The 18,191-nt window shown below is 48.6% G+C and overlaps 1 protein-coding gene across 2 annotated transcripts; it reads left to right on the plus strand.

Annotated features, from left to right (window-relative positions):
- On the plus strand, positions 1–17,327 carry DPF2 (double PHD fingers 2). 2 transcript variants are annotated; one of them, XM_035263267.3, is made up of 12 exons: positions 1–74; positions 5,959–6,119; positions 6,539–6,646; positions 6,972–7,135; positions 9,297–9,389; positions 9,544–9,622; positions 10,131–10,172; positions 11,212–11,349; positions 11,478–11,606; positions 11,805–11,917; positions 14,445–14,526; positions 16,027–17,327. In XM_035263267.3, the coding sequence occupies exons 1-12, from the start codon at positions 43–45 to the stop codon at positions 16,101–16,103; spliced, it is 1,218 nt and encodes a 405-aa protein (XP_035119158.1). In that variant the 5' UTR covers positions 1–42; the 3' UTR covers positions 16,104–17,327. The 2 variants fall into 2 exon arrangements, with proteins under 2 accessions (XP_035119158.1, XP_035119160.1); XM_035263269.3 differs by lacking the exon at positions 10,131–10,172.
- The last annotated feature ends 864 nt before the right edge of the window (positions 17,328–18,191 follow it).

The following is an 18,191-nucleotide window of genomic DNA, read 5'->3' on the forward strand; positions in this document are numbered from 1 at the left end:
GGACTCTGGGGCCTCCCGGCCCGAGGGAGAGGAGCAGGGAAGATGGCGGCTGTGGTGGAGAATGTCGTGAAGCTGTGAGTGGTCGTTTCTTTCTCTCCTAGGGCGGCAGGTTTTGTAAAGGGCCTGGGAGGAGGGGGCCGTGCGGGAAGAGATGAGACGGAGAGAGGGACATGCCCGGCAAGATCGTGTTGCGACTCCTGGTGGGGAGGGCAACAGGAGACTCTGGAGAAGACGTTGCGCTTCTTTGGAAACTTGTGGAGGCCCTGATGGGGGCACACTGGAGCCTCGACGGGCGGCCTCCCTGCGGGGCTGTGTAGCCTGAGCGTTCCTCGGGGCTGACGGTTTCTAGAGCATGGCGCCCTGCCTGCGCGCGAGACTCACGGTCCCGGTCCTCTCCCCAGACGCCTCAGTCCCGAGGAGCGGGGCTGAGGCCCGGGCGGCCCCTGGCGAGTCCGCCGCCCAAACCGCCCGGTCCCGTCCCGTCCGCTGCAGCAACAGGGTCGGCGGCCCCAGTGGGGTGCACTGCGGGGCTGGATGTTTTAGTTCCGAGCGGCCCCGTGACGTTTGGGAGGATCTTGGGTGGCGGGCACCTAAGACTGCAAATATTCTTGGGAAGAATTTGTCGAAGAGCGGATACAAGAAGGGAAGGAACTTCAGGGGAGCGGGCCTTGGCGCAGTCCAGAAGCAGCCATCAAAAACCTGCGGCTGGACCGAAGCCGTTCAGGACAGCTCAGTAGCCTAAAGGGACATCCAGATGGGTATTCTTCCTATTTCACGGTACCATTGTGCTGGCCAGATATCAAGCAGAGTTAAAGTTAGTATTTGTTGGGGCCATGGACACTGGCCTATGAACTGCTTCCTGTCAGTTAAAGATGCTTTGGGACTTGATTAATTCCTACAGAAGAATGAGAACGAGTTTTGGACTGGGTTAATGCCCCCTAGGCGAATAGAGCTTCTTTTAATGGGTACGTTGGGCTTGGTGGAAGGGTGGGAAAATTGAGGATGTCTAGCTGTCCAGTCAGGGCTGTTGGATTTTGACGGAATGAATGACAGTGGAAGAGTGGGAAAATTGAGGATGTCTAGCTGTCCAGTCAGGGCTGTTGGATTTTGACTGAATGACAGTGGAAGGGTGGGAAAATTGAGGATGTCTAGCTGTCCAGTCAGGGCTGTTGGATTTTGACTGAATGACAAAGTAGAGGTTCGCTAGCTGTTCTAAGGGACTCACCGCTTTTCATCCGTCTTTATCGTGGGCTGAGCCCCACTCTTCCTAAGAGCCTTTTTAAAGAGTAAACTGCTTCTCCCTCATGCCCTGAAGCCTTTTCTTTGAGAATGCTTTCCCACTTCCATTAAGCTAAGTGCCTTTCCTCCTCGTGTGTGTGTGTGTGTGTGTGTGTGTGTGTGTGTTTCATTTAACTTGCTTTCTGATCTATCCTGTCTCTTTCAGCCACCCTCCTCCCAACACTATTGTCTTTCTCTCTGATCTGCCCACTCCAGTTTCGCAGCTCTCTTGAGGCTGACATTTTTCTCAATTTAGAAATGACACTGTTTGTATACCGGTTATCCTTCCTGGCTGAGATGTTCTTTGTTTCCCTGCGTCTTTGTTGACTTCCCTTATCCCATTGGAAGGGGATGTTTTACACGGGTTTCTCCAAAAATAAAAAGAAAGATTCCCCTTGTACTGGAGGAATATCAGACTTGCCTATGTTTTGAGAGTTAAACGTAGTGGGGCTTTTTGTGTTGGAAGACTTTCCTCAGGGAGATAGGGTTGCCAGTGCTTTCAAGTTGTGTCATAAGTGAGGGGTTCCCATTTAAACCGCATGACTTCTGATTTCTCTTGGAAAAACTATAGAGATTGTTTCACCTGCCACTAATTCCTGAATGCCAGTAATGAGAAACCAACTTTCTCCTCATTTCTGGCTGTACAGGGCCTCAGACCACAGTTAATACGTACTCCTGCAGAATGATCCCTTTAACAAGGGCTTCCATTCTTCCAGTTCATTGGAAAGAGATGCTTTTCTGGCACTTCTCTTGATTATAGTGTGCCTAGTCTTCTGACAGTTGATATTATACACTGAGGTCGGGACCACTAGCTCATATTTTCTTTTATTTTTTTGAGACAGAGTCTTGCTGTTGTCAGCCCAGGATGGAGTGCAGTGACACCATCTCGGCTCACTGCAACCTCAGCCTCCCAGGTTCCAGCAATTATCCTGCCTCAGCCTCCTGAATAGCTGAAAGGCAACCCACCACCACACCCAGCGGGTTTCAACATGTTGGCCGGGCTGGTCTTGAACTCCTGACCTCAGAGGTGATCCACGGGTCTCAGCCTCATAAAATGCTAGGATTACAGGCATGAGTCACCGCACCCAGCCACTCAACTTTCTGACTTGCATCTTGTCCTGGGAGAAGAATTTTCTTATTTGTAAATTTCTGTCCCTTCCAAATGTGATGTCAGAAATAAAAATCTTGGCTGAGCAGGGTGGCTCACGCCTGTTATCCCAACACTTGGGGAGGCCAAGGTGGGTGGATCGCTTGAGGTCAGGAGTTCAAGACCAGCCTGGCCAACATGGTGAGACTCCATCTCTACTAAAAATAGAAAAATTAGCCGGGTGTACTGGCACACACCTGTAGTCCCAGCTACTCAGGAGGCTGAGGCATATGAATTGTCTGAACCCGGGAGGCAGAGGTTTCAGTGAGCTGATATCACACCACTGCCCTCCAGCCTGAGTGACACCTTAAGACTCTGTCTTTAAAAAAAAGAGGCTCGGCACAGTGGCTCACAGCTATAATCCCAGCACGTTGGGAAGCCAAGGCAGGCAGATCACAAGGTCAGTTTTCAAGACCAGCATGGCCAATGTGGTGAAACCCAGTCTCTACTAAAAATACAAAAATTAGGCATGGTGGTGCGCGCCTGTAGTCCCAGTTAGTTACTCAGGAGGCTGAGGCAGGAGAATTGCTTGAACCCAGGAGGTGGAGGTTGCAGCGAGTTGAGATGGTGCCACTGTACTCCAGCCTGGGCAACAGAGCAATATTCTGTCTCGAGAAAAAAAAAAATCTTTTAAGGTTCTTACGAGGAGAGTAAAATAAAAGTATAGCTGTAGCTGCTGATTGGTTTTTAAACTTTCTATAGACAAGAGCTAGAGGCCGGCACAGTGGCTCATGCCTGTAATCCTAGCACTTAGGGAGGCCAAAGCAGGCAGATCATGAGATCAAGAGTTTGAGACCAGCTTGGCCAAAATGGTGAAACCCCATCTACACTAAAAATGCAAAAGTTAGCTGGGCATACTGGCGTGTGTCTGTAAGCTCATCTACTCAGGAGCCTGAGGCAGGAGGATCATTGGAACCTGGGAGGCAGAGGTTGCAGTGAGCTGTCATGCCACTGCACTCCAGCCTGGGCAAAAGACTAAGACTCTGTCTTAAAAAAAAAAAAAAAAAAAAAAAAAAAAGATCTAGAGAACAGTGCTAATTTAGCTTGACATTTCTTGCTTAGAGAGCGTTAAGTTTTTGTTGTTGTTGTTGTTTTGTTTTGTTTTGTTTTAAGAGATAGAGCCTCCCTCTGTTCCCCAGGCTGAAGTGCAATGGTGTAACCTTGGTTTACTGCACCCTCAGCTTCCTAGGCTCAAATCATCCCCTACCTCATTTCCCCCAGGGACTTCGTAGGACCACAGGTGTGCACCACCGTGCCTAGCTGATTTTTTTTTTAAAACATTTTGTAGAGATGAGATCTCACTATATTGCCCAGGGTGGTCTCTCACTCTTGAGCTCAAGAGATCCACCTGCCTTGTCCTTTCAAAGTGCTAGGATTACAGGTATGAGCCACTGTGCCCAGCTCCCTTAAGTTCTTAAGAGCTCACTCTCATTCTGTCTTGTTCTCTCTTCATCACATTCTCCCCACACATACACTTAAGTGTTTCGTTCCCAGCCCTTTACCCCCAAGACTGTTTGCCTTACCTTCTGAAATCCCACAAAGCTCACAAGAGCTTTGACAGAACATCTCTCATCCATTCCCCCAAAACTGTTTCCAGCCTCTTTGCTCTGACTTTGCAGCCCTCACCAGCCTGGCCCTTTCTTCCGTTTGACTTCCAGTGTCAGTATCAATTTCCATCAACAGAAACAAAGGAGCTGCCTTAGCTTGTTTATCCAGTTTTATTCTGTGTGGTGAAGATGTGGCCGCCTCCTAAAGACAAGCCCACAGAGGCTGCCTTCTTCATTCTGCTCTCCAGCACGAGATTCGTGTCTACCTCAGACTATAGTCATTACAGCTCACTGAATCATGCCAGGCTATATTTGAGATATTGCCATCTCTGCATGTGGTATGTGTATTTTTTACTTGCTGGGCACATGCTAAGCTATGCAGTGGTCTATTGTCTGCTCACTGAAGGCCCCCGTCACATTCCAGAGCAGGGTTGTTGGTGTGGCCTGAGTTACGGACATAAATCCTAGAGACTGAATCTGTTCAGTGTCTCATGTCCAGTCTTTTTCTCGTAAAATCGTGATATATCAAAGCTCATCTGGTCCACCCTCTTCAATCTATAGAAGCGTAACCAAGGTCCACCCGGGTTATCTAAATGTCTGTGTTCATCTGGTGACTTGCAGGCAAGCCAGGTCTACTCTCAAGTCAAGTCTGACTGTATCTCAGACATCTTCATGAGCATTGTGGATACTATGAGAAAGAAATCAGTTCTGCCCTCAGTTTAAGATTGATTGACGCCAGGTAATGTGACGCACACCTCTCTTCCTGGACACTTGGGAGGCTAAGGCAGGAGGATCACTGGAGCCAGGAGTTTGTGTCCAGCTTGAGCAACATAGTGAGACCGTGTCTGTTTAAAAAAAAAAAGGATTGCTCGAATGTAAGTGTAAATTGTTAGAGTTAGTTTAACCTCCATTACCAAAGTGCTTGTTAAACCCTGCGGTATGAGAACAGGATAGCTTCTCTCCATGCTTCTTAGAACCAGATAACTCCTGGCACTGTTCAGTTTTCCAGTTTTCCACTTAAAGGTTTACCCTTGATTCAGATTTCAAATTGTCTCTTGATACCAAGAAGATTCTTTCCTATATAATTTGGTTTTGTGAGCGTGGAGAAGAACCCCAAGATGGGCCTTAGAGCAAACAAGTTTCTGATCAGTAACGGTGCTCAGTAGAAGCTTCAAGGAACTTCAGGTACTTGTAGACATCTTCTGTAAATATAAAATTAATTAGCTGGTTAAAAACCTATTTCAAAATTCAAGAGATATAAAAAGGCATGTGGAAGGAAGTGGCCTAGTCACCCAGTTTTTCTCCCTGCAGACGTGTAGTTTCTTTTCCAGTTTGTTACATAAATGACAGCTGTCTTTGACACTTCTCAGCAGTGTGCCTTGCTTTGCTTTTTTCCCTAGTTAACTTGAGATTGTTCAATATCAGTATGTGAAGAGCTCCTTTGTTTCTTATGGGCAAATAGGATTTCATTGTATGGATTTTCCATACTTTACTGAATACATTTTAATAAGTTCCCTAGACCTTAATGAACTCTTTCCCTCTGGAACAGATCCTGGGGCAAGGATGTGGGTGCATGTAGTTTATTTGGGATGTGATTCTAGGAAGGAGAGAATAAGGAGGGACTGTCCTCTGCTTCTCAGCATCGTAAGGGTTAAGAGAAATAACACAGCACAGGGCTGGGCTTGCGAAACACACAGAGTGAAACGTTAGTTCCTTCCCCCGCTTTGGGGGGTTAGACTTAAGTCTGATTAGACATATGATGAAATCTGTGTTCCTGATGGTAATTTGCTTGAAAAGTAATTCCTCATGATGGCCTAGAAAAGGGGCTTGGTGTCCCATGAGGCAGAAGTGGAGGCAAATAGAGTGGAAGAGACAGCCTCCCAGTCCCTTGAGCCTTCTAGAGAAGCAGATGGCAGGGGAGAGGAATAGTTCAGCACCCCATACTCCCTCTCCAACACACACGCCCGATTTCTGTCTTCCTTGCAGCCTTGGGGAGCAGTACTACAAAGATGCCATGGAGCAGTGCCACAATTACAACGCCCGCCTCTGTGCTGAGCGCAGCGTGCGCCTGCCTTTCTTGGACTCACAGACTGGAGTAGCCCAGAGCAATTGTTACATCTGGATGGAAAAGCGACACCGGGGTCCAGGTGAGGGTCCAGACTTGGGAGAAGGGGACTTAGGAGCATAAGGAGGAAGAAGCCTCCTCGTCTTAGGTGATGAGACAGGTGATAGGGTTTTCCCTATTGCCTTCTGCCTTTAGATGAATATGGTCTTCTTGTGATTAGAAACCCAGGGAGGATGAAGCAGATAGGTTGATACCAGCATCTTTGTTTTCTGCCCTGCTGAGGCCTTTGTGTGTCTGGAGAACTATGTGTTAGCCAAGGCTCCTAAACTTATATATCTCTTTTTCTTTTCCACAGACTGTTCCACCCAACTCCCTAGGCCCTCAGTGTCAGAATTCCTCCCTTGCTCTAGAACTTAAAGTGGGGCCTACTTATTTAGAGTATTTGGTATTATTTTCTAATACTGGGTTAGGGCCTGACTTCTGTCTTTCTTCCTGCCACAGGATTGGCCTCTGGACAGCTGTATTCCTACCCTGCCCGGCGCTGGCGGAAAAAACGTCGAGCCCACCCCCCTGAGGATCCACGACTTTCCTTCCCATCTATTAAGCCAGGTAAGGCACACACTTCTTGAGCAGAGGTGTGGCCTGCTGCATGGTGAGAGCCTGCTAATCACCGTGCTATACCAGGCGCAGTGCTAGATACCGAATATACTCAAATAAATATGATGTGATTCTTTCCTTTAAGGAGCTTAGTCTAGTAGGGGAGACAGGTAAACAGGTACGTTATGGTGCCAATTGAACTAGGGTGTCTTCATTCCTGGGCATCCAGAGAACAGAAGACAGTGACTTACCTTTGGTAAGCCCCAACATGATGTGGACTCAGAGCAGTCTGCTTTCAGCCCTTCTGAGCCTTGCTTCATTCTGACCTTGCTTGCAGACACAGACCAGACCCTGAAGAAGGAGGGGCTGATCTCTCAGGATGGCAGTAGTTTAGAGGCTTTGTTGCGCACTGACCCCCTGGAGAAGCGAGGTGCCCCGGATCCCCGAGTTGATGATGACAGCCTGGGCGAGTTTCCTGTGACCAACAGTCGAGCGCGAAAGGTACAAGATTATCCCTGTGGCTCAGGGAGCTTTGATAGAAATCAGCTTCCTCTTCACTGGGGGCCACCCAGTTTCTAGAACTGAAACAGAAGCTGGGGTCCAGGAAGCAGGCCCCTGCAGTTCTGTTCTTACTTTAAACCCTGATTATTGTCAGATACTGACTGACCTCTCCATTGCCATTTAGATTTTTCTGCTCCTTCTAAGTATAGACTCTCACTCATTCATCTACTTTTATCACAGAAGGTTATTATACATATAATTTTCATTTAAAAAATTAAAATAGGCCAGGTGCAGTGGCTCATGCCTGTAATCCCAGCACTTTGGGAGGCCAACGCAGGAGGATTACTTGAGCCCAGGAGTTCAAGACCAGCCTGGGCAACAAAATGAGACCCCATCTCTACAAAAAAAAATTTTTTTAAATTAACCGGGCATAGCGGCATACGCCTGTTTTCCCAGCTGCTAGGGAAGCTGAGGTGGGAGAATCGCTTGAGCCTGGGAGTTCGAGGCTGCAGTGAGCTGTGATCTTGCCACAGCACACCAGCCTGGACAACAAAAAAATTAAAACCAGGAGGTGCAATAGCGGTCAGTGAAATCCCATATACTCTTTTTTTTTTTTTAAACAGTTTCACCTTTGTTGCCCAGGCTGGAGTGCAATGGTGCAGTCTTGGCTCACTGCAACCTCCACCTCCTGGCTCCTCCTGCCTCTGCCTCCCGACTAGCTGGGATTACAGGCATGCACCACCACACCCGGCTAATTTTATATTTTTAGTAGAGATGGGGTTTCTCCATGTTGGTCAGGCTGGTCTCCAACTCCTGACCTCAGGTGATCGCCTCCCAGAGTGCTGGGATTGTAGGCATGAGCCACTGTGCCCAGCTGAAATCCCATGTACTCCTAACCTAGATTTATCAGTTTAACATTTCGCCACATTTGCCTTATCTAACTTTGCTAAACCGTTTGAGAGGAAGATGCATATATCAAAAACTTTCAGTGTAGGCAACATAGCAAGACCTTGTCTCTGGGCATGGTGGTACACACCTGCAGTCCCAGCTACTCGGGAGGCCAAGGTGGGAGGATTGCTTGAGCCAGTAGATTGAGGCTGCAGCTCTGATCATGCTACTTCACTCCAGCCTGGGTAACAGGGAGGCCCTGTCTGGGGGAGCGTCAGGAACAAACTTGTATCCCTGAATACTTGACACTTCTTTTTTTTTGAGACAGAGTCTTATTCTGTCACCAGGATGGAGTGCAGTGGTGCGATCTCAGCTCACTGCATCTCCATCTCCTGGGTTCAAGCGATTCGCCTGCCTCAGCCTCCCAAGTAGCTGGGACTGTAGGCATTCACCACCACACCTGGCTAATCTTTTGTATTTTAGTAAAGATGGAGTTTCACCAGGTTGGCCAGGACGGTCTCGATCTCCTGACCGCGTAATCCTCCTGACCTCTTGGTCCGCCTGCCTCACCCTCCCCAAGTGCTGGGATTATAGGCATGAGCCACCACGCCGGCCCCTACTTTACTCTTCTGTCACAAAAGTTTGTGTCACAAAGTTTTTTGGTCTCTGAGGTTACACAGCAAAGCAGACTTGGTCTCTGCCAACAGAGAAGATAAGACTATAAGAGCTATAAATATGCTACTACTGGGCTAAATGCTTATTCATGCCCTTTTTCCTTTAGTCTGTACAACCTTACGGAGTAGGTCCTGTGTTCCCCATTTCACAGATAGGCTGAAAACAAAGCAGTTTAAAAACTTCCCACAAGGTCACACAAATAAGCAACAGCACTTTCATTTAAACTAGGAAGTGAGTGTCAGAACAGAACCACCAATATTGTGCTCCCTGAGTGGCCAGTCAGAGGCAGGAGAAGGCGTGGCTACTTAGGGTATCAGGACAAACTTTATGGAAGCGGGCTATTTGATTTGGCCATGTGGCATGGTGGGGAAAGCATTTCATGCTAAGGAAACAAGGTGAAGCACAGGGGAAGGAAATCCCAAAGTATGGAAGGGAACGGGAGGAGAACTATGGGATGCCTATAGGGCAGTGGTGAGGAATGAGGCTGGTATAGGTGGGACCAGGTCATGGGAGGTTCTGGGCGGCCTTGGCCAGTCTCATCATAGGGGAGCTTTGGATGCACGTATTTCTACCCATGCTAACCCTCCTGTCCACTCAGCGGATCCTAGAACCAGATGACTTCCTGGATGACCTCGATGATGAAGACTATGAAGAAGATACTCCCAAGCGTCGGGGAAAGGGGAAATCCAAGGTGAGGGGCCAGCATGTTGCCTGCATCTCGGGAAGGGGTGGCCTGGGGAATTCCTCATTTTATTTCAAGTGAGATTAGCAGCCACTTCCAGAAGAGTCTTAACTCCTTAGGCCCAGCTGCCGCAGTAAGGATGTCTCTTTGCTCTTCTTGGCAGAGTAAGGGTGTGGGCAGTGCCCGTAAGAAGCTGGATGCTTCCATCCTGGAGGATCGGGATAAGCCCTATGCCTGTGACAGTGAGTGCCTCACAAGTGGGTGGGGTAAACCTTGCCTTGGCCCTAGCTCCTACTCAGGATATGAGAGGAGGGAGGGTTGTGTTTTTGCCCAGAGTATTAAAACAAACCTGGGTTCCTGTCCTGCCTGCTGACTGGTTCCTTCTGAGACCCCTGGGAGGCCTGGGTCCCTGCTATATGATGGGTGGAACCTGCATGCTCTGGGAAAGATTTCTGCCATCCTCTGGGGTGGGGTTGCTTGTGGGGGCCACAGCAGGCAGGGTTGGCCTCTCAGCAGATGCCCTGCAGGTCTCCTGGCCTCAGTTAAGCCAGGGCCCCAGGGGTCTGACACTGAGTTTTTCAAAGTCTGTTCTCTTTTTCTTTCTCTCTGGCTTGCCCCACTTCTGTCCCTCCACCCTGGGAGCACCATCGCCGCTGGGGTTTCTCTCTCGTTTGTTCTGCTTTCTTGCTGCTGCTGCTCCTGTCTCAAGTGTATCAAGGCCTTCTCATGACTTTTCTTTCTGTCTTTCAGATAGTTTCAAACAAAAGCATACCTCGAAAGCGCCCCAGAGAGGTAGCTCTCTCAACTTTTCAGACTTTTGGTTTTCCTATCCCTTTTTCCCTCTTCCCTTGTTCCTCTTGCCTTTCTCATTTCCTGGGATGCTAGCTTTAAAAATCTCTGGAATGGCATGGGGCTAGGAGCAGTGGAACTTCTGCTGTGCTCCACTCCTCAAAGTCCTGGAAGCTGCCTTTACCACTGCTTGTCTCCCACAAACCTCCTAGAGCTGCTCGGCCCAGTGCGTGGGGTGGCTTCAGAAGCATTATCAGGAGCCCATTACAGTCAGATCCTTCATCCCCTCCCCAAATCAGGCACCTAGTGGTCAGCTCATGTTCCCCACCACCCCACCTCCTCCTTTTGCCATCCTCTCTCCCCATTCCTTTCCTTCTGGCCCCCTTGCCCTTCTTGGTATCACTTCTCAAGATGACAGAATGCCTCTTGGGGAACTGCTTTCCTTGCTGGTTGGAGGGCCTGGACCTGGCACTTATGTGGGAGTGTTTGAATTTCTTTGGGGACCAACTGCCCAACTGGCTTCAATGATAAGAAATCCCCAAGAAACCCCTGCTTGTTGTTTACCCACATTCAATAGAGATGGGCTCCATGGTCTGTGTGGGATAGCATGAGCCTCCCACATTTACTGAGGAGTAGAAAAGTTTGGAGTCTTACCCACTTTTCTCCCTTCCTGCCACACCAAAGACCTGTAGGAATATCCTTCCCTTTCCTGACCCGGAGCTCCCCAGACTGCTACTGTATCCCAGAGCAACTAACTGTTGATGGGGGGAGGGCTAAGCCCCTCAAAAGCCAACATAGAAGAGCAGTGGTGGCCATGGGGTTGAAGTTCAGGAGGGAAAAGAGCCCCAAAAGCTAGAGAGCCCTGGGGCCTAATGCTCCTGGCTGAGGGGAAGGGGCCATCACTAAGGCCTGTCCCAGAGTAGAGATGCTAGGGAAGGGATGGTTGCCCTCTGCCTCAGGTGGAGCCCCCACAGCTTGCAGAGGTGGGGATGTAGCACTCTTACATCCTAACACCTTTCTCTGAAATCTTTTCCCCACTCAGTTTGTGGAAAACGTTACAAGAACCGACCAGGCCTCAGTTACCACTATGCCCACTCCCATTTGGCTGAGGAGGAGGGTGAGGACAAGGAAGACTCCCAACCACCCACTCCTGTTTCCCAGAGGTCTGAGGAGCAGAAATGTAAGCTGAGGTGTCAGAAGTGTGGTGGGCAGGCAGGAGTTGGCCTGGTTATGAAAACCACTCCTTGCGTGGTTGTTGAATGGCTCAGATACCCCCATGGGCATCATCGAAACTCTTTCTCTCTGTAGCCAAAAAGGGTCCTGATGGATTGGCCTTGCCCAACAACTACTGTGACTTCTGCCTGGGAGACTCAAAGATTAACAAGAAGACGGGACAGCCCGAGGAGCTGGTGTCCTGTTCTGACTGTGGCCGCTCAGGTACCGCCTCCTGGAAAGAGAAGGCTGCTGCTGTGTCCAGTCCCCAAGGGGCTCTTGGCTTGCTGGCCTCTAGTGGTATCATAATCAACCAGCCCACCTCGCTTTTCCTGACCAAGAGAAGATGCAGCCACAGGCAGGAGCTCCTTTTCTTCCCCCTGCATTTCCAGTTGTTGGTCTCACTCACTTCCCCCACTACAGGGCACCCGTCTTGCCTCCAGTTTACCCCCGTGATGATGGCAGCAGTGAAGACGTACCGCTGGCAGTGCATCGAGTGCAAATGTTGTAACATCTGCGGCACCTCTGAGAATGACGTGTGTATCCCCACCCGTTCCTCAGCATGGCTCCTTCTGGGCCTTTACTGTGGTTTGCACAGTTCCCTTTAAAGTGAAATTCCCTTTAAAAAGGGAGCAAGAACCCTTCCACATGCCACACGCCCCCTCTCCAGCATCTCAGTCAGAACTCTGATTTGTTTCCAGATATATATTGAGTCCCGATTTTATGTCAGGCACTGTTCTAGGCACTAAAGATACTACACAAGACAAACAAGATCCCTGCCTCATGAGATTTACATTCTTATGGGAACAGCAATAAGCAAGGATGTGATATTTGTGTGATGTGCCATGAAAGTAATGAAACCAGTGATGTGGCAGAGACTAATTAGATAAGTGATTTTTTTGTTTCGTTTTTTCTTTTTTTTTTTTTTAACTTTGATAGAATCACTCAGTTTGGCGATATGTGATTTATTTTGATGGTCAGATATGGCTCTTCTGGGAGGGTGATGCTGGTGTTGAAATTTGAGTGATACCAAAGAGCCAGTCAAGAAGCTTTGGAGTTAGAACATTCCCAAGAAAGGAGCAGCCAGTGCAAAGGCCTTAAGTGGGTCAAGCCAGATGTACTGAAAAGGCTGATAGGACCTGGAAGGGAGTGGTAGGGGACAAGATGAGAGAGGTAAGCACTGCCAGATCTGTGGGGCCTTGGGTATTATTCTGAGTACAGCAGGGCACTGTTGAAGGGTTTTAATCAGGGCAGTGACATGGCTATTTATGTATGTATGTATTTTTATTTTTTGAGACAGAGTCTCGCTGTCTCACCCAGGCTAGAGTGCAGTGGAGTGCAGTGAACTCCACCTCCTGGGTTCAAGCAGTTCTCCTGCCTCAGCCTCCCGTGTATCTGGGATTACAGCCATGTGCCACCATGCCCAGCTAATTTTGTATTTTTAGTAGAGATGGGGTTTTGTCATGTTGACCACACTGGTCTGGAACTCATGACCTCTGGTGATCCACCCGCCTCAGCCTCCCAAAGTGCTAGGATTACAGATGTGAGCCACCACATCCGGCCGGTTATTCTTTATGTATTTATTTATTTATTTTGAGACAGGGTCTTTCTGTCACTCAGGCTGGAGTGCAGTGGCACTATCTTACCTCACTGCAGCCTCCTCCCTTCAGCTCAAGCAATCCTCCCACCTCAGCCTTCAGGTAACTGGAACTGCAGGCACACACCACCATGCCCGGCTATTTTTTGTGTGTTTTTGGTAGAGATAGGGGCTCGCCATGTTGCTGAGCTGGTTTCAAACTCCTGAGCTCAAGTACCCCTCCCACCCTGGCCTCTCAAAGTGTTGGGATTACAGGCATGAGCCCACCATGCCTGGCCTTGTCTTTTGTTTGTTTGTTTGTTTTGAGATAGTGTTTTATTCTTGTCACCCAGGCTGGAATGCACAATCTCTGCTCACTGCAACCTCTGCCTCCCAGGTTCAAGTGATTTTCCTATTGGGATTATAGGCACCCGCCACCACACCTGGCTAATTTTTAGTAGAGATGGGGTTTCACCATGTTGGCCAAGCTGGTCTCGAACTCCTAACCTCAGGTGATCCACCTGCTTCAGCCTCCCACAGTGTTGGGATTACAGGCATGAGCCTCCATGCCTGGCCCTTGTCTTGTATTTTAAAAAGATGGCTTTGGCTGCTGTGTGGTGGGTAGACTGTGGGGACAAGGATGGAGGCTCATGCCTTTAATCCCAACACTTTGAGAAGCTGAGGTGGGAGGATTGCTTGAGCCCAGGAATTCAAGACCAGCCTGAGCAACATAGGGAGACCTTGTCTCCATAAAATATTTAAAAATTACTCAGGTGTGGTGGCACACGCAGTTAGTCCCAGCTACTTGGGAGGCTGAGGTGAGATCACTTGAACCCAGGAGTTTGAGGCTGCAGTGAGCCATGATCACACCACTACACTCCAGCCTGGGCAACAAAGCAAGACCTTATCTCAAAAAGAAATAGTAGTCACTGGGCATGGCATCTTACACCTGTAATCCAAGCACTTGGCAAGGCTGAGGGAGGATTGCTTGAGCCTAGGAATTCAGGACCAGTTTGGGCACATAAGGAGACCTTGTCTCTCCAAAAAAAAATTTTAAATTAGCTGGGTACCGTGGTGTGTGCCTATAGGCCCAGCTACTTGAGAGGCTGAGGTAGGAGGATCACTTGGGCCTAGGAGGTCAAGGCTGCAGTGAGCCGTGATGGTACCACTGCACTCCAGCCTGAATGGCAACAAGACCTGTCTCAAAAAATGTATACCTATAGAGCTTGGGCTCCAGGAAAAAAAAAAAAGGTGTCGATCTGATCAATTAGGAGCTCTGAAAGGATCCAGGTGAGAGATGACAGTGACTGGATCTGCGGTGGAGATGGACAGCATGTTTTCCTACATAAGATTCCTACATCTCTTTTTACCTGCCACCTACTTCTCGGAAATAGCAGTGTCACAGAAGCCCTCCCACCTCCTATAGTGGCCTAACTGAGGCATGTCATTCATTCAGTCCCCATCCTCTTCCCTCCTGCCTACTTCAGGACCAGCTGCTCTTCTGTGATGACTGTGATCGTGGCTACCACATGTACTGTCTCACCCCATCCATGTCTGAGCCCCCTGAAGGTAAGTTGCCCAGATCTTTTACTCAGAACAATTTGGAAAACACTAAGTTCTATGTTCTTTATGTTATCAGCTATATATTCTTCCAAATTAGGGAGTAGGGCACCTTGCCTTGGCTTAGTTTAGAATGCCTTCCTAACATTTCAGCTTAAAGGGTTTAGTGTTTGCACATTATCAGTTACATTTACAACAGAAAAATCAGTAGCCCAGCAGAAAGGAGATGCTGAGCCGAGATCAGTCACCCAGAAGGAATGATTTATTTTCTTCCAACCAGTCCAGGAAACTCGATTGGTAGATTATCTGATGTGAAGCTTCTATAATCAACTCCTGAAACTTGATAGATTTGAGTGTTTATTTCCTCTCCCTTCCCCTTCTGGATTGGGAAGGGACTTGATCTTGGAGCCTCAATGGGTCAGGCTGCTTCTCCCATAACTTACTTTATTAATAATGGTTCAAGTTAATGGAAGCTAGTCCTTGAAACCAGTGGTGGCACCAAGCATCTCCACAAGTCCCCTTCCAGCTGAATTTCTGTGCATAAACAACTCGTGTACAGAAATTCAGAAGCTTACTCAGAACACAAATGGCCAGGAGCTCTTACTGTGCATGAAGGATATGGGCCAGAATTACAGGCAAGGGAAAGTGTTTTATTGTGTGATGTAAGCTGACTTGTAACATACTGGTCAAACTCCTGTCACCCCTCTAGAGAATGAGGCCACTGGCAAAGTCCAAGAGTCCTTTAGCTTCTGTCAGGCCCAGCTTACGAATCTGCTTTTGGGAGAAGTAGCATGTTTATGTTTTGTTGTGTTTTGGTTTTTTTAGCCATCAAACAGATGATCTATATTACAGAATGACTTTCTTAAAGTTCTGGGGGACATTGAGGTGGTGGAGAGCTGCAGGCCCAAGTGTGCTCACTGGAGTGTTAAGGCAACTGAGGGGCAACCCCTGGAAGCATTACATGTTGTAGGTCAGGGTAGCAGGCTACAAGCTACAACCTATAGACCACATCCAGCCACAGCCAGCTTAAATAGCTTGCAAGCTAAGAATGTTTTTCACTTTTTTTCTTTTTGTTTTTGAGACAGGGTCTTGCTCTATTGCCCAGGTTGGAGTGGAGTGGCATGATCTCAGCTCACTGCAGCCTCCGCTCCCCTGGGCTCAGGTAATGCAGTAATCCTTCCATCTCAGCCTCCTGAGTACCTGGGACTACAGGCATGCCACCACACCTGGCTAATTTTTGTATTTTGAGTAGGGACAGGTTTTGCCACAGTGCCCAGGCTGGTCTCAAACTCCTGGGCTCAAATGATCCATCCGCCTCAGCCTCCCAAAGTGCTGGGATTATAGGAGTGAGCCACAGCACCCAGCCTGTTTTGCATTTTTAAGGGATTTTTTTTAGGCTAAGCACAGTGGTTTGATCCTGCTATAGAGATGGGGTATCGAGCGTGAAGAAATTGCAAGCAGGTGGGGATTGTGTGGGATCCAGCCTGACCCCATTTTGCTTCTCTGCAGGAAGTTGGAGCTGCCACCTGTGTCTGGACCTGTTGAAGGAGAAAGCTTCCATCTACCAGAACCAGAACTCCTCTTGATGTGGCCAACCCCTGCTCCCCAACATATCTACGGCTGTTTCTCTCCTCCACTTCATTTTTCATACCCACTTGTCCCTTCTTCCTCCTCTCCTTCACAAGTCCAGAGAACCTTGGGGTGGTTGTGCCAGCCTGCCTTTGGCAGCTGCAAGCTGAGGTGGCAGCTCTGACCACCTCTGGCCCCAGGCCCTCAGGGAGAAAGGAGCAACACGCTGCCCCAGGGCATACCTGTGGGCCTAGTTTCTGCTCTCCGTGAAGTGCATTCACTCTGCTTGCCTTGGGCCCAGGCCCTGGTGATCACAGGGTTCAAACAGTGTCCTCCTAGAAAGAGTGGGAGAGCAGCTCACTTCTCTCTCTGTTCTGCCTCCACTCTGGTGTCCAGAGTTTTCCATTCCCCCAGAGGCGAGCCAGGCCATGGCCTCTGCCTGAGGCAACTGGGAGAGAACAGGCTGAGGCCACGTCCAGGAGCTTTCCATGCCCCTGTGCCACTTAGCCTCACCTCTTTCCTCCAGAGTGGCTCTATGCGGCCCTGTCTTCCTGCTACATAGGGTTCTTTGCTGAAGTCAGGATGTTCTCGTTCACCCTCCTGGCTCTGCCCTGTCCCACTCCACCCCACCCCAGGGGGAGTAGCAGCTTCACCTTGTTCTTCCCAGTGCTCTACTGGCTCACTCTCATGGGTGGTCTCCAGTGACCGAAGCATTGCCTACCCTTCGAATTTCTCATCTTCTGCCTCCCTTCTTACTCCTTTTGGTTTTGTGGGGAGAGGGGAAGGATCAGGGGGCCAGGCCAGCAGCTCGGGGGCCACAGGGAGATAGATAATGTGCCTGTTTTTTAACAAGACAAAAAAGCCTACCTCCAAAATCCCCTTTTTGTTCTTCCTGGACCTGGGCATTCAGCCTCCTGCCCTTAACTGAATTGGGAGCCTCGGCCACCTGCCCCATGTATCCTGGCTCTCAGCTCATGGGGAAGCCACGTGCACATCCCTTTCTTCCCTTGCACGCTCGCTAGCAGCTGGTAAGGTCTTTACACCCTAATTCCTCAAGTTTTCTGCTTAGTGGCACTGACATTAAGTAGTGGGGGGACAGTCCATGCCAGGACACCCTGGAGTAGCCTTCGTCCTTGGCCGCGGGCAGGCCCTAATTCACTGTTGCTTTGGAGTTGAGGTGTCTCTTTTTTCTTTAATTCCTGTATTCTAAACATTAGTAAAAATAAATGTTTTTACACAGAGCCCTCTGCTGGATGGTTTATCTCCTGCCTCGCTCCATTTCATCATAAGATTTATGGTGATTTTTTAAAACAGTTTTAAATATAGCTTTTTTCCCCAAAAATTAAATTTCTTTTGTCGAACTCCAATATGTAAATGGAATATAAAATTGGTTATTTTGTTAGTTTTAATTTGTTACATAAGTTCAAATTTATAACAGTTTTTTGTTATAAAGAACAAAAGCTGTTTTTGATCAATACAAAATTTGGGTTAAAAACTTTAGCATCCTATTTTTGTGTTTCAGTTGGTTTGCAAAAAATTCTGCTAGACTTGGATACATAGATGGAAAGTGGTGACAGATTTCTAACAGTTGACCTTGCAATCTCAGATATTTAAAACGAGACCAGAAGTTTATATACAAGTTTATAAAATAATTAATAAGCAAACCAATGACATCTCCATGAGAGGAGCAGGGTCCGTGTGCCCTCCGTTGCCTGCAGTGCCCCCAGGCCAGAGCAAGTGCCCCAGGGCCTGAACTGCCTGCAGAGGCAGGGAAGTAGCTAGGCTGAGTGGGAACCGGCTGGCCCTGTCCCCAGGATGCCAGAGCAGAGCCAGGGAGGGTGCGTCTCTTCCCTCAGAGGGACAAGAGAATCTGGGCTAGGGTCTGGCTTCACTGGGGGAGAAGAATGAAGAGGGGACAGCTTTCCCAAGGCACGTTGATGTGCACAAAGTGAGTTTCCCTGAAGCCAAAGTGAACATATCGACAGCTGGCATGTTCATATGACATGACATATGGCAGCGTGTATGTCTTTAGTGTGTGTTTTAGAAGTCTAACTTTGTTGTTTTTAAATGAAAGATTTGAATCAAGCAATTATGGGCCCCCTGAA

The sequence above is a fragment of the Callithrix jacchus genome, chromosome 10, assembly GCF_049354715.1.
Source record: "Callithrix jacchus isolate 240 chromosome 10, calJac240_pri, whole genome shotgun sequence".
Taxonomy (NCBI): domain Eukaryota; kingdom Metazoa; phylum Chordata; class Mammalia; order Primates; family Cebidae; genus Callithrix; species Callithrix jacchus.

Coding starts and splice junctions, on each gene's coding strand:
- DPF2 (XM_035263267.3), top strand. CDS start 43: ATGGCGGCTGTGGTGGAGAATGTCGTGAAGCT. Junction 75..5,958: donor GTGGAGAATGTCGTGAAGCT/GTGAGTGGTCGT, acceptor TCTTCCTTGCAG/CCTTGGGGAGCAGTACTACA. Junction 9,390..9,543: donor GGGGAAAGGGGAAATCCAAG/GTGAGGGGCCAG, acceptor TCTTCTTGGCAG/AGTAAGGGTGTGGGCAGTGC.